This window comes from Bos taurus, chromosome 9 (genome assembly GCF_002263795.3).
Source record: "Bos taurus isolate L1 Dominette 01449 registration number 42190680 breed Hereford chromosome 9, ARS-UCD2.0, whole genome shotgun sequence".
NCBI lineage: Eukaryota > Metazoa > Chordata > Mammalia > Artiodactyla > Bovidae > Bos > Bos taurus.
Window position 1 is genome coordinate 32449611 of NC_037336.1, and position 16163 is coordinate 32465773.

At 35.8% G+C, this 16163-nt stretch overlaps 1 protein-coding gene and 1 long non-coding RNA gene across 5 annotated transcripts in view; one reads left to right on the forward strand and one right to left on the reverse strand.

Annotated features, from left to right (window-relative positions):
- Nucleotides 1-16163, forward strand: part of CEP85L (centrosomal protein 85 like) — a 147971-nt gene that overhangs the window by 113342 nt on the left and 18466 nt on the right. For 3 of the 4 annotated variants that reach the window (XM_002690081.7, XM_010808408.4, XM_015472797.3), the window contains exons 7-10: nt 1163-1315; nt 3387-3541; nt 7003-7120; nt 8135-8185. In XM_002690081.7, the coding sequence (XP_002690127.3) occupies nt 1163-1315; nt 3387-3541; nt 7003-7120; nt 8135-8185 (477 nt within the window). The remainder of the gene's footprint in view (nt 1-1162; nt 1316-3386; nt 3542-7002; nt 7121-8134; nt 8186-16163) is intronic. The other variant, XM_024996958.2, reaches the window with a different exon arrangement.
- LOC132346214 (uncharacterized) overlaps nt 1-16163 on the reverse strand; it is a 41973-nt gene that overhangs the window by 16528 nt on the left and 9282 nt on the right. The window contains exon 2 of the long non-coding RNA XR_009495994.1: nt 3156-3224. This is a non-coding gene — a long non-coding RNA (uncharacterized lncRNA). The remainder of the gene's footprint in view (nt 1-3155; nt 3225-16163) is intronic.

The following is a 16163-nucleotide window of genomic DNA, read 5'->3' on the forward strand; positions in this document are numbered from 1 at the left end:
AGAACCCTGTAAGCTTGTGAAATAATATTAAATGTCTGAAAGACAGGCAATTTAAAGCAAACATAGTCTAGAGTTTACTTTTTAGGCAACTATTTGTATATGCTTTGTTTTTAATTGACCTTGAGTATGAAAGAGTTGTAGCAGTAGTATCTCTACAGAATCTAAAGATTTGTATATTTCAGGTGGAAAGGCAAAAACAAATAGCACATAAAAATCTGAGGTTCAACCTGTACAAATTGGGATTTACTAGTATTATGAATTGTATATGTTCTCTAGTAGGTGTTCAGTTAACGTATTTCATCAGTGCTAGGGTGGCATTAATGATAAGGTACGTTTTTATTTTATATAATTTTTGGAAGGAAAATACGCTGCAAGTTCAGTTTGACACAGTGCTTTAGCAACAGTCTTGCTTGAGCTATGGGTTACTCTCACTAGTCCCATTATTTGTTCTTAAGTATTTGATCATTTTGGTAAGTGTCCTGGCTTTGATTGCATTGCTTTATTTAGTACACGATAAGCAATTCCTTTGTAAGTAACAAAACAGCTTTAATTACTTATAGATATCTCCTTTTCTTAATTCACATAAAACATTGCACATAACTTTGCAAGAAATAAAGTAAAATCATCATTCCAGAGATGAATACTTGCTTAACTGATTTCAGAATTATGCCCTGAAACTGTTTCTGTTTTTCTGGGTACCAAGACAGAAACAATGCCAAAATAAATTGGTTTTTCAATGCCAAACTATAATGTAACATTTCAAAAGTATTTTAAATGTCATTTAAACTTAGCACTATTTCAACTTGTACATAATACTGTTGAAATGACATATGAATAGTCTTGACTAAATTTGCACATATACAGACAGTAAAATCTATATCATTCATGCAGCCTGGCTAACTGCAGTTTATAGGACATCATCATTTGTAAAGCAAATAAACATTCCCAAACTCTTAATTTCAGTGATATGAGAATTTGCAAAAATGTGAATCTTAGAATTTATGAAATAAGGTAACTCATACGTAAGTTGGAAGTGATGTTAGCTATATCTGAAACTGCTGGAGAATTCAGTGATGCCTAAGATTAGGATGTTTATATAATAACAATAATATTATTATTTTTTGACACGAAACCACTAAAGATTCTTAATCTTTTTCTTTAGCTTAAAACCAGAGATAGATACATTAGTAGCTTGAAGAAGAAATGCCAGAAGGAGTCTGAACAGAATAAAGAAAAGCAGAGAAGAATTGAGACCTTGGAAAAGTATCTGGCTGATCTTCCAACTCTTGATGATGTGCAGAGTCAGAGTCTACAGGTAACGTGAAATAAAATGCTGATCTTTAAATGGCAGAAAACATATTCTTTTTTGAATTGACTCTTTTGACATCTGAAATTTATAGTTTTTCATTCATTTTGTATTAACATTTTGGGTTGTATATTTAGCTAATTGTAAGTTAAATCTGTGTGCTTACTTGCTGTTTTTAGGATTAACTTTAATTAGAAACTTTGTTCATTTAAGCATGAATAGCTCTTTCTTGTTCTTAATTAATACGTGGTTTCCTGTGTCTTAACTCTCTCACTGTTCTACTCTATAGTTTCTAAGCCACTGACACCCCACTCCATGCACACACCACATACTCCTCAGTTCTGACTTTCCCCAGTATTCTCTGGGAGCCACCGAGGCTTAACAAGACCCTTTTGGACTATCTTTCTAGATACTTGTCTTGTTTTCATCATTCTTCTTAATCTTTCCATAAATTCTTTCTTATACTTTAATCTATGACCTCCCTTCACTCCTCTGACTCCTGACTGTTCTCCTTTCTTAGCAATATCTCATCCAAAGTCCTTTTACCAACTCTGGAGAGGCCTTTCCTCTTGAGGCCTTACTTGTAAATGCTACAGATTCGGAGTAGTCCAAATCTGTAATGTGTTAAATGTGTTGTGGACATTTGCTAATATCTAAACCTACTCTTAAGTCTTTTCTCAAAGTCTTTCTGATCATGGGATTTTCAGTCTTCATGCTATTGGTACTTGAGGGCAAGTAGTATTTTGTTGTTTGACTCTATCCTGGGCGTTAAAGGACACTTAACAACATTTCTGGCCTCTATCTACCGGATGCCAGTGGCACTGCTCCTTCCCTTCCCTCTAAACCAAAAATGTCTACAGACTTTTCCAAGTGTCTGCTGCAGGGAGTGGAGGGGTGAGAATCGTTGATCTAATCCATGGTGTATCATTCTGTAGACTTTAGACCTATAGCACATTCTCTGTTTACATTAATTTATAAGTTGTAAAACTAAGAGAGGGTGATATCATGAAGGAACTAAAGAAGGATCCACAAGGGTTTGAGCAGGAACACACAGGACCGTAGATTGTAAAATGTGTGTTCATACCACATTATACCCATTAGGATGGCTAATACCCAAAAAACGGAAAGTAACAAGCATTGGTGGTGATGTGGAGAAATTCTAATTCCTCGTGCACCGTTGGTGGGCATGTAGTATGGTGCAGCCGCTATTGTAAACCATATGGCAGTCCTCAAAAATATTAAAAACAGAATTATTATATGCTCCATTAATTCCGCTTCTGGGTGTATGCTAAAAATAATGGAAAGCAGAGTCTCAAACAGATGTTCATTCACAATGTGTGTTCATAACAGCGTTATTTCCAATACCCAGAATGTAGAGGCAGCTCAAGTGTCCATCAGTGGACGAATGGATGATCAAACTGTGATGTATACATACATTATAGCCTTAAAAAGAAACAACTTTCTTACACAACTACAACATGGGTGAACCTATGGACATTTGCTAAGTAAAATAAGCCAATCACAAAGATACATAGATTAAAGATAAATCAATCAGAGAAAAATAGGTATGAGGTACCTAAAGTAATCAAATTCATAGAGATATAAAGACAGAAAGTCAAAGGGTGATTACCAGGGGTTGAGGGGAGATGTAGATGGAGAGTTGTTAATGGATAGAAAGTTTATTTTGCAAGATGAAAAGAGTTCTGGTGATTAGTTTACAACAATGTGAATGTACTGAACTCTACTGAATTGTACACTTAAAAATGGTTATTAAGATGGTAGATTTTATGTTACATATATTTTGCCACAATTAAAAATAGAATTATACCCCCAAGCTGAGATTATTCACCTTTCTCTCTATGGCTTCCAGAAATTTCTGACTGTATTCTCCTCTTCATAATCCCATTCTCTAGGCTCCCTTTATGCAAAGAAAGAGATAAAGTGTTAAGTGCTTTACATGAGATGAAGATAGTGTGATTTTAACAATCAGTCCACTAACTCTTGAGAGCCTGGTATCGATTTCTAGTAGGAACACATTTAATATTCTTTGTGTTATGAACTTTAAAAAATTTCTCTTTAGCTTCAAGTTCTAGAAGAAAAAAACAAGAGTTTGCAAGAGACTTTGATAGATGTGGAAAAAAAGCTTGAAGAGTTCAAAAAACAGTATCAAGAAAAAGAGGCACAGCTAATATGCCAGAAAAAGAAAGAAAAGGAGTTGGTAACTACAGTTCAGAGGTAAGAAACCCTCAGTAATCCTTTTATATTATTCTTTATTTTTCAAAGAGCATTTTCACTTAAAATGCATTAATTTATAATTGGTGCTCTACTATTTTTCTTAAAGATGTACTGTTGATAACCAAAAGTATTATGTCATCGAAACAGATTGTCTCAGTTGCAGTTTATTTGATCCAGTGTACTGACATCTTGGTTTTAGACGATTTTAGATGAGAATATTAAAAAAGACACCAGTTGAAAACAGGAACCCTTTATCTCATGGCTTTGTCAAAGAAAAAGTAAAAATTCTAAATAACAAAAAGCGGGGCAGCCGGACTGCTCCCCTTAATGGGACCGTCTGAGTAACTGGTCCCATTTCACCTGACCGCAGAGTAACAGCTGTGGCTCTTTGCCAGGCACCTTCCAAGTTTTCTCACATTCTCTTGCCTCACAGGACTCTTCTAATTTAATATAGTTAGAACTACAGTGCATATTATTTGCTTGCATATTTTGTTAATGTAAATGAAAATTGATATTAGATTCCTGAAAAACCTAGAGAACGAGGCAGTATATTCATCTACATATACTCTGTTTTTTAGAAGTTAAAAAACCTTAATAGATGATCAACTGTTAGTAGTAAAACTATCTTAAAGAGGAAAACAACAAAGCAACAAAAAACTGAATTTGAGAAAGACACTCTTAATGCTTGTATCAATTATGTATAACTCAACCAAACTTTTTTAGTCAAAATCCTTCAGATAATTCTATGTTAATATTGCTTTACTACTATTTTCTAAGTCTTAAATATGTCTCATCTACATTTTCCCCTTGGATTTCAGTGCAGAAAACCTCTGATTTCTAGGACAATTCAGTCGTCAGTGTCTCTAATCTCAGCTTCAAAAAAATCCATACACCTTTGACTCTACCTTTATTTTTCTCCTGTTTTCTGCTTTCTTAATCTTAAATTTCTTTTTATTACTCCACTCCTTATATCCTATTCTCTAGTCTCAAAACAGCTTCCTGACCTCTGTTAATTCAACCACATATCTTTCTTTAATCTTACGACAAAAGGCCAAGGGATAATGCATTTGTTCTGTTTTATAGTGTTACAGTCATAAACTCAAGCTGTGTTTTTATGAGTAGAACTAGGAACACCTGAAAATAATTTGAATGTTTGTTTTGTTCCATTGTGTGTTTTTACATATTTGATATGATTTTATACCTTCTCTTTTATTTTGATTTTCTCTTTCATTATGCTTTTGGAGAACATTGAGCTTGGTATTCTTGATTTGGAAAGATTTAGTTTAGTGCATTTCAGAATTCATTTTCCATATCTTCAGTATCTTGATCCTGAGATGACATCATCCCAGGAAATTTCTCTTGATTTCTAACAAACATAAAGGACCAGAGAAGGTGTTCTAAAATTGTTCAGTACTTGTATGCCTATAGTGTCACCTGACTTTGGGGGTAGGAATGTTATTTCAGTTTCCTCAACTATATGATGTAGTTAGTATTCCTTAAGTTTCAGAAGAATTTAAGATGTATTATGTGACTATAAATTATATCATTACATTGATCTGTTTTTATATACTATTCCCAAGTTTCCTGCTTTGTGAATATGTAAGAGCTTTTGGGATTTAAAAATGAGGCAAACGTTTTTCACTTGGAAATGAAAATCTTAAGTAAAATATGTGGAAGGGATTCACAGTTATGCAGTAGTTGGTACCTTTGCTGTTCAAGAGATTTATCACTTTTCTAAATGAGCATGCTTCATAACATAAACAAAATGAGAATGTGTACGTGAAGGAATACTTTTTGCTATTTTTACATGACAGTACATTTTTCTTTCCACATCACTGACTCTTTTGTTTTCTTCTTAATGAGAAGCCTTAACAGTTTTGATGTAATTTATTTTTCTTGAAATGTTTATAATAAATACATAGAAATAGTATCTTAACACTGAATTGGGACAAAAACATTCTGAGATAGAAATAACGTTTTTTTCACTCTTAGACTGAAAAAGCAGATACTTTTATGACAAGTAACAGTATATTACAAAGCCGTACAGTATATTTATAATATGTAAAAACTTCTCTGGTGCCATTATTTATGAACACATCCGAATACCTCATTGTACTATTTCTGACTGTCAATTCTTTGTCCACAGGCTAGATATGGCATTTCTTTATGAGGGATATGGAAGGGGAGACAAAACATGACAGCTGTAATAGTTGAAAGAGGAAAATAGTGAAAATATAAAAATCCACATTAAAGGAATTCTGTTTCTTTTAGTAGGCTGCAACTCTTGACTATGACTACATGCTAAAGTAAAACTATTTCTAGGTGTCTTGCTGTTTTGTTTTGGTTTGGGTCGTTGTTTCTTTTAACCTAAATACTACTCTTCCTTTCTCAAAGCTAACACCTACCCCCCTGCCCTTATCTTTTTTTCTTAATATACCAGAGGGGCTTCCTTTTATTGTTTCCTCATAAATGCAATTCTGTGCCAAGCATAGCATGAGGAATTGCTATGTCACATAATAAATGTATAAGATTATTGCTTTTCAAAGAGGAGGCCCCACTCAACATCCAGTACAGATTCTGGTTACCACCACACCGATCATACCTGTTGGGCCAACACACACTGAGGAAAGACATGGTAGGAATCCATACTAAAAACAGCCCTTGCATCAAAAAAACTATATTCAAACAGACTTCACAGAGATACTCCCACAAAACAGCCCTTCAAGACCTTTAGGTAACTGTTTCTCCTAAACTCATACAGTTAGAGAAGTATAAGTAAAATGCAGAAGCAAAGGAACCGCTCCCAATTAAAAGATCAAGAGAATTCCCTAAAGGAATAAGCAATGAAACTGACCTTTCCAGTCTACTACATCCCAGGTTCAGAATGAAGTTAATAAGAATGCTGAAGGAAATTTTAAAAAGCTGTTGATAGAAATTCAGATTATTATAAAAAGGGACTGGATTGTTGCTTTCACTCATGAAGGAGAAATGTAATTCTGCTGATTTAAGTAACAGATATCTTTACGAACAAACTGCTGCTGAACTCAAAACGAAGGGCAAAAGACATACATCCATATTCTTAGGCTCCCTACCACAGTCATATTAATCAAGGAGCTCGCCTTTTGGGAAGGAGGGAAAGAACACAGTTTAGATTGCGGAGCTCAGATTAGGTCATGCGGGACTTTGCTAGGGCCTAAGGATTTCACATACTAAGCAAATCTGGTCTTGAATCTGGTCTCACATTTGCTGTTTCTGAAAAGATGATCAACCTCCATTATATTTTTTACTTGTAAGAAATATAAGTACTCAAACTTATTCATCTACTCTCTGTAGGTTTTTATTATTGCTTGCCTAAAATATATTATAGACCCTAAGAAGAGACTTCATTTATGTTGAAGTCATCTACCAAAATCAGCACATAGAGCTTATTTTCTTCATATAATTATGTCTCTCTAAAACAGTTTGCAGCAAAAAGTAGAAAGATGCCTTGAAGATGGAATTCGCCTTCCCATGTTAGATGCAAAACAGCTTCAGAATGAAAATGATAACCTGAGACAACAAAATGAAAATGCCAATAAGGTCAGTACATATCTTTGATAGTGAACTTTGACAGTGAAATCTGTAGATATGTGTGTGCATATATATAATTTATTTACTTTATTTGATTTATATTTTTACTAATATTTAGCAACTTTTACAGAGAAGGCAATGCCACCCCACTCCAGTGCTCTTGCCTGGAAAATCCCATGGACGAAGGAGCCTGGTGGGCTACACAGTCCATGGGGTCGCTAAGAGTCGGACACGACTGAGCAACTTGACTTTCACTTTTCACTTTCATGCATTGGAGAAGGAAATGGCAACCCACTCCAGTGTTCTCGCCTGGAGAATCCCAGGGACGGGGGAGCCCGGTGGGCTGCCGTCTATGGGGTCGCACAGAGTCGGACACGACTGAAGCGACTTAGCAGCAGCAGCAGCAGCAGTAGCAGCTTTTATAGAATTTTTAGTTTGAATGTCTTTATTAGGAAAGAAAATAGCAATTTAAGTAACTGTAAATTAAATCCAAACTAAAGAAGTTATGTTATTTCTTAGCAAAAACAAAAGGATATCTTTTTCTTTCCTAAATTATTCAAAATCTGTTTCAAACTTCCTATTTTTTTAAATATTTATTTATTTGGTTGTGCCAGGTCTTATTTGTGGCTCACAGGATCCTTAGGTGTGGCATCAAACTCTTGGTTGGGGTGCTATCTAATTCCCTGACCAGGGATCAAAACCGGCTCCCTTGCTTTGGGAGCACAGAGTTTTAGCCACTGGACCATCAGGGAAGTTCCTCAAATTTGTTTTTATAAAATGTAAAGATTAAAGGTTTATCAAGAACTAGAGTAAGGCATTCGCAGTTTTGTTTACGTGTGAACTAAATCATATGGCTATTTAAAGGATGCTTTGTATAAATACTTCTGTAAAAAAAATCACATTTTGATTTTTTAAAAAAAAAATTCATGATTCTGTGTGCTTTTGTTTTCTTGAAATTTAGTAGTTCTAAAAAAGAAATGAAAAAAAAATTTGATTCAGACTGATATATTTCCTGTGTTCTAGATAATAGATAGCCAACAAGATGAGATTGACAGAATGATTTTGGAAATTCAGGTAAGGAATATTTTGTACATTTTTAATCAAGCTGTATGCTCAATTACATATCTAAAAATATAAAAGCATATATGTTTTGTGTAAAAATATTAATAACACTGGAGATGACATTATAAATTCTTTAATATTAATCTTTCAGTTTTTTAGAATGAAAATGATTCTTGGTAAATCATTTCTTCAAAAAATTGTTCTCTGTTCCTTACCTTGCCTCTTTTCAACTGGCTGTAGTCTGTCTCTACTACTGAGAACACATTTGAGTAAGACCATCAGTGATGTGCTATTTAAAGACAACGGACTGTTTTTAGTTCATTGTGACTAGGCAAGAACCCACCCCTCCTACTAATTCTATATGTTGTTTTCTGTGTTATCAAAGTATAACACTGCATATTTGTGTCTGTTCCTCCTACTTATTTTCTTCATAGTGTGGAGACTACTGTAGATCACCTACTGTCTAGAGCTTAGGGTGTCTGACCCATAATACAAACCAAAATTTGTAGATTAAGTGGATTTTCATTCTTTTATTGATTTGCCCAATATGTACTGAGCCCCTGCATATATGCCAGGTACTGTTCTTAGCACCAGAGGCTCATCAGCAAGTCCCTGGCCATTTTAGTGGGGTGAGTTGGAGAAATGGGAGTATAATGCCAAGTAGAGAAGTGAAGTGGAAGTCTCTCCGTCGTGTCTGACTCTTTGTGACCCCATGGACTATCCAGTCCGTGGAATTCTCCAGGCCAGAATACTGGAGTGGGTAGCTGTTCCCTTCTCCAGGGGATCTTCCAACCCAGGGTTCAAACCCACATCTCCCGTGTTGCAGGCAGATTCTTTACCAACTGAGCCACCAGGGAAGCTCCAAGAAGAAATATGTGCTATTATTAAAAAAAAAAAAATTAAAAAATAAATTATTAAAAAAAAAAAACAGAGGGCAATGACAGATCATGTTGCATTAGATACAGCGGCCATGAAGTTTTCCCCTAGTAAGTCACATTTGGACATAGATTTGCAGGGAGTTAACCAGGGGAAGAACATTCCAGGCAGAGAGAGCAGCCAGTGCCCTGAGTGTGGCTGTGCCCTGAGTGTGCTCCCTGACGAACAGGAAGGCAGCTGGTGTGGAGAGCCCTGCTTGTGAGACCCAGCGAGAGCTGACCAGTGGGAGAAAGTAGCCCGGGGCCAGATCACACAAGGGGATATTACGTCTTCGTGTTTTATTCTTCAGGTGATAGGAAACCATTGGACAAGTTATGCTGAATATATTTTTATTTTTATATCTCCTGATAGGAGTATTCTCAAAGCTGGAGATAAAAAAGAATCACATAAGTGGTTTGAACATCAGAATTTATGGACAGTCTGCTTTGTCTTTTGACCATGTTAAGTGATCTATCAGTGTGATCAAATACTAGTCCAGTTCAGCAAGTATGTGGACTTACTGGCTTGATTCACAGAGGTTATACTTTTTAATGTGTATTCCTTCAGTTGTTCTATAAGCCATTCAAATCGAGAAACCAGTTGTTCTATAAGCCATTCAAATCGAGAAACGGTTGGTTTCCTCAGCCATTATCTAACTTATCACGGACAACAGTGAAAGGAAATTTCTATTTTATTTGGTAACATTTTCCAAGAAGTAAATCTAATAAAAATGATCTCAATGCAAATTAAGGTCAGCTTTGTCCTTTGGCATTGAAAACCTTTTATAGTCATTTAAAAATATTTATGTTTGGTTACTCTGGATCTTGGTTGCTGTGTGCAGGCTTTCTCTAGTTGCAGCAAGCAGGGCCTGCTCTTGGTTGTGATGCTTGGGCTTTTCACTGCAGTGGCTTCTCTTATTGCAGAGCATGGGCTCTAAGTTCCTGGGCTTCTGTAGTTGTGGCTCGAGGATTCTAGAGGGAGGGCTTAGTAGTGGTGGTATGTGGGGTTAGTTGCTCCGCAGCATGTGGGATCTTCCCTGACCAGGGATTGCATCTGTGTTCCCTGCGTTGGCAGGCAGATTCTTACCCACTGTACCACCAGGGAAGTCCTTGTAATTCTTTTATAATGGGAAGTTTGTCTCTTTTGCCACGTTTATGTACATCAATATGGATTCATGGCTATGTTTTATACCTTGGGTTATGATTTAATACTGTTGTACTTTGTCGCTCAAATTGTTCCAGTTTGGGGCATTGGCAGCTCTTTCGTTTGACTCATGTGTCCTTTTGGATTACTTCCTCTCCCTACCGCTTCTGTGTGTGTGTGTGTGTGTGTGTGAGCACAATAAGTCTTTCTATCTAGGAAAAAAAATTGTTTTTAATAGAGGTTAAGTTTTAAACTCAGGTGATCTATTTTTACTCTCTTGCTAACCCTAAAATGCCATAATAACTAGCAAAATTCCGCTATTATGATCATGCCCTATTCTCGGCTTTCTTTATTCTGGTACTTTCACAGGCATTGGTGAATATTATCTTGGAAGTGAATATTGTCAAGATAGAAAATCCTAGAAGATTTTGAAGTTCTTGAAGCAGTGAAAAATGCCTATGCTTACTACAGGAAAATTTAGCAGAAAAAGGAGTTCTTAGGCCCAGTTCTTAGGCCCATGGATATATTTTTTAAGAATACTGCAGAAAAATCCCTTCAAAGGAATATTTAAATATCTAAAAAACATCTTTGAAACATACATTTATTTTACTTTTGATCAACTTTAATAGTTTTTGGTGATATAAAACTCATTTCCAGGGATTGGACCCTAATATATAATCTGTCTGTAGAATTTGATTTATTAGGAGCCAGTGAAGTCATTGTTTGGAGTGAGGTTACTCACTAATGGTAATTATTCATAGAAATATAATAGTCATTAGCATCCTCTGAAAGTCAGTTCTAACACGGTTGTCTATGTAGTTGAAACATTCTCTAAGTCAGATAAGATGCTTCTGTGTTACTAGTTTTTCTTAGCTCTCCAGTACATAATATTAATAGTCTCTTTCCATTTTTTAACTATTCCCTTTAAGGTAAAAATGACATTCTTGTTATTTAAAAGTCCAAGCAGTACAAAAGTGTCATCCTCCCTATCCTGTTCTACTCTTCACTCCAGAGATAACTAGTTACAAAATTGTATCTTTGTAGACATTTTCCTATGCATTCACTTAAATGTGATTCTTTATATGTTTGTATTTAAATAGTGAGATAATATAATAAATATTGTTTTGTGCTGTACATTTTTTTCATCTAATAATATATACTGATCATTTCATGTCAGTAAATTCAAAACTACTTCATTCTTTTTAAATAAAACATTTTATAATGAGCACATACCATAATTTAGGGCTTCCCTGGTGATTCAGGCGGTGAAGCATCTGCCTGCAATGTGGGAGGACCTGAGTTCGATCCCTGGGTTGGGAAGATCCCCTGGAGAAGGAAACGGCAACCCACTCCAGTGTTCTTGCCTGGAGAATCCCATGAACAGAGGAGCCTGGTGGGCTACAGTCCGTGGGGTCACAAAGAGTCGGACACGACTGAGTGACTTTACTATACTATACTATACTATACTATAAGATGTGTTCAGTTCAGTTCAGTCCCTCAGTCATGGGTGACTCTTTATGACCCCATGGACTGCAGCATGCCAGGCCTCCCTGTCCATCCCCAACTCGCGGAGCTTGCTCAGACTCCATCGAGTTTGTCCATCAAGTCGGTAATGCCATTCAACCATCTCATCCTCTGTTGTCCCCTTCTCCTCCTGCCTTCAATCTTTGCCAGCATCAGGGTCTTTTCCAGTGAGTCAGTTCTTCACATCAGGTGGCCAAGGTACTGGAGTTTCAGCTTCAGCATCAGTCCTTCCAATGAATATTCAGGACAGATTTCCTTTATGATTGATTGGTTGGATGTCCTTGCAGTCCAAGGGACTCTCAAGAGTCTTCTCCAACACCACATTTCAAAAGCATCAATTCTTCGGTGCTGTGTATCAGAAGTCAGATAAATACTGATTTAGGTCAGTGACAAGTTTATTGATTCACAGCTTTGAAGTTTGGGGAGAACTCAGTCTGCTGCCAATTATAATGTATTTGTTGTTGAATATAGAAAAGGTTTTACTTCATGTAAAAGTGTATACTAATTTTGAAATTGAATTCAGTGCTATAAAAACGCAGGTGTATCTGTTTTGTTCAGCTGTCAAGGTAATATTGTTAACTGGTGTGAATACCTTGATTACTAGTTGATCCTTTAGAAATACTGCCTTTCCTTTTATCCACAAAACCAGTGTAGCTAAACTGGCTTCTCCTCTTAAAAGGTTCTTCTTCTGTCAGTGTACAATAGAAAAGACATCTTGCAGTAGAATGTTTACCATCATTTCCATAAACCTGGCTACAGTCCTTGAGTGTGAATGAGTTCTTCTTTGGGAATTATTACCTTCCTTCCTATTTACTTCTCAAAAGTACATTTCATCCATGTAACTTTGTTTCCAGTGAAATCTTACCATTTTATGTTACCATTATAATCTTTTGGCAGAGGACATACAAAGTAAAAAGGCTTACTTGTTTTTTTCTAACACATTAAAATGTGTTCTCATTAAAAGGATTTATGCACTTACATGATTTTTCACTAGTTTCCTTGGGGACTAGTTCTGAGTAGCTCTTCATGTCATCATGCTAAAAGCAGAACTCTCAGGCAGATGGCTTGTAATGTTATATCAGGTAGCAAGATGATAGTTAAGAAAGGAATTTGAGCTGGACACTGTCTTTAATTATTATTAAATAGAAACCTTAAGAAATGTGATTTTTATGGGGCTTGCATATCATTTATTGCTTAGTTTTAAAATACTTTGAAAATTCTTTTATCAATATGGAAGAATGAGGGAAAGTGATTTAATATTTGTCCACACTTAGGCCAAAGTGAGAAATGGAACCTCTGTTGCCAAATGAAGAGGTGTCAGTGATGGTTCTGGGTGATGATATTATATGTTATAGGAATGGTTCTTTCTGGTTTATGTTTACTATCCCTAGACTTCAACAGTAATCGTACAAAGTAAGAAAGAGCATATTTTTATACATGAAGTTGCTTAGATTTTGAAAGGTGTGCCCAAAGTCTCAGCTGAGATTCTAAGTCATGTCTGTCGGACCTCAGAGTTTGTGCCTTGGGCATTAATCCTGGCTACTTCAAAGTGAAAAAAAAAATGTTAGTCTGATTTGTTCCTTATATTAAGATAAGCCTTAGGGGAGAGAATTGTTTTAAGGGGTTTTCCTGGAATGAAACGGAGAAGGCAATGGCACCCCACTCCGGTACTCTTGGCCTGGAAAATCCCATGGACGGAGGAGCCTGGTAGGCTGCAGCCCATGGGGTTGCGAAGAGTCGGACACGACTGAGCGACTTCCCTTTCACTTTTCCCTTTCATGCATTGGAGAAGGAAATGGCAACCCACTCCAGTGTTCTTGCCTGGAGAATCCCAGGGACAGGGGAGCCTGGTGGGCTGCCGTCTATGGGGTCACACAGAGTTGGACACGACTGAAGTGACTTAGCAGCAGCACCAGCAGCTGGAATGAAAAAGAGTTAAGCTGGAGCACGTTGGGAAACTCATCTCCTGTGGAAAGCACCTTATACTTAGTTGCCTCGAAGTGCAATTTGGCAATTTTGTCCCCAAAGTGAAATCTTTTAGTACATTACACTCTACTATATGGTGGCATTATTAGCTCCTTGAGAGGAATAAAATGCCTTTTTTTCCCCCTGATACATTTATTTCAAAAGCTTTATCATGACTTTATCTCTTACTATTTTCTGTCATCCTAGCTCTCTTTGCTATTTCTCACACAGAAGAGACACCCGTCTGCCTCAACCTTTACACGACTGAAACATACTCTCTAGTTACCTAAGGGACACAGTCTCTCACCTCCTTCAGGACTTTGCTCAGATGTCATCTTCTCCATGAGCCCTTATTCTTTCGGATTTGACATTCCACCCTGCCTCCATCACCACACACTGTTCTCCAAAGCACTGGGCAAATTCTAATATGTGATACTACATAACTGACATATTTATTATGTTTATATTCTTTGGCCTTTTTCCTCCTAGTACAAGTTCCACAAGGACCAAGTGTTTTTGATTGTTTTGTTCACTGATGTGGATATATTTTTGCTAAATGAATGATTATATGAAGAAATGTATTTGTGATGCTCTTTTGTGTGTGGGATGGGGTGAGGTGAGGTTGGTTACTTGTGTGTGTTTATATAACAAAACTGCTAATATAAGATTCTTTTAAAATATTGTGTCCTAAATTAGGTTTGTGAAGTATGTAGAATACGTTGAGTAAGGCACATTTGGTTTTTATTCATTTGGGCTATCTGTATTTAAGGGGGAAAAAAATGGTTAGCATTTCTGGATGTTTAAATCAAAATATTAATAACAAATGAGTTTAAAACCACATTCAACTCCAAGAATGATTGTGATACATACCTGTTTAGGTTAGTAACTTAGACTTAAATTATTATTAAACAAGAAATTTAAAGAGAAATTGTAGACATTTAAAAATTAATTCATTTTTAACTTTAGTAATTCTATTCTAAGCTTAGCTGAAATGCCCCTGCCCTTGCTTTTTTCTTAAACATGTGCTTTTTCATGTAGTTTGGAATAGAGAAGTAATCTTTTAGCTGAAATGTTAACTGTTAGCCAGCTATAGCGCTCACACCTAATATTATCCTATAAGTAGTACAGCATTTGGTCTTATTAGAATAAATGTATCTGTGAACTCTTTCCTCTGTTCAAGGACCACCTAGCTAGTGCCTTTGAACCCAACCAACATGTTAAGCCTGATATTAATATTGTTCCCAAATTCAGTTTTCCTTCTGGTGACAAACAGCACTAGTGCCAGACATTTCTCATTCATTCTGGTGAAGAAGATTGCCTTTTTCTTCACTGGTTTAAATTTAGGTTTATGTGGTGACACATTAATCAGATTTACTAGCTAATTATTAGTCACATTCAACATGCTAAAAATAAAAAACTAGTCTTTTAAAGAATTATTCTACACTGTTATGAAAATACCTGTTTTGGGTTCAGTTTTCATTGTTCAAATGAGATTTAGAGTAGTTTATTTGTGATTCCTTTATTTACAATATTAATAAAATAAAGTCATAAATCTTAAGAAAATTTTGGATAAATTCTGGATTCCAGCCAAATAATTTTGTCATGCCAGTAAGTATCAGTTTTTGGCTAGGTAAATAAATCCCAACATATCATGCAATCAAATGGATTTTGATTCAGTCAAGTGTAGTTACAAAGGAATTTCAGTACCCAAAAATATATATTCTCAAATAGCCCATGTGACTTTATGCTGTGGAGCTCATTTTTGTGGAATATAAAGCAAGTTTTTCCTTGAAATAAAATGTACTTGTTATAGAGCTTGATTCATTTGTATCCAACTTTTGAGTTATTAAATATAATATTTTTACAGAGTTTAGCAGACAAATGAAATAAAAAAGCAAAAAGGTTAGGTACTGTTACTAAGAAAACCATTTTATATTTAGAGTCTTATCTCACCAGTGGTGACTACCATCCTCTCTTATTCCACCCAGAGATAATGTGAGGGGGAAAAAGTAGGTTGTGTGCTAATTAGGTGGTCAACATTCTGAAGTATTTTTAGTGTTGAGACTAAATACAGACCTGAAGGGGAAAAAAAAACGAAATCTCTTCTCTAGACATATTTATTGATCTTATGGTTTAAAAGGAGAAAAGTTGATAGAAAAAAGTCACTGATAAGTACAAGGTTTATAACAAGTTCTTCTGTGGTATGTTGCTGAAAATCAGATTTATAAGCTGAAATAACCCAAGAGCTCTTAAAATATCCTGTATTCTGCTTTGATATACTCAAGATTTTCTCACAATAGTGTCATGTCTGTTTAATTTATAATTTTATAATGGAGTTAAGAGAGAGATTAGTTTATCTAAGCCCTATAGTAGACCTTTGGCTTGAATTCAACATTATATTCACTGCTTGGAATACTGTATACCAAGAGGAATGTTTACCTGT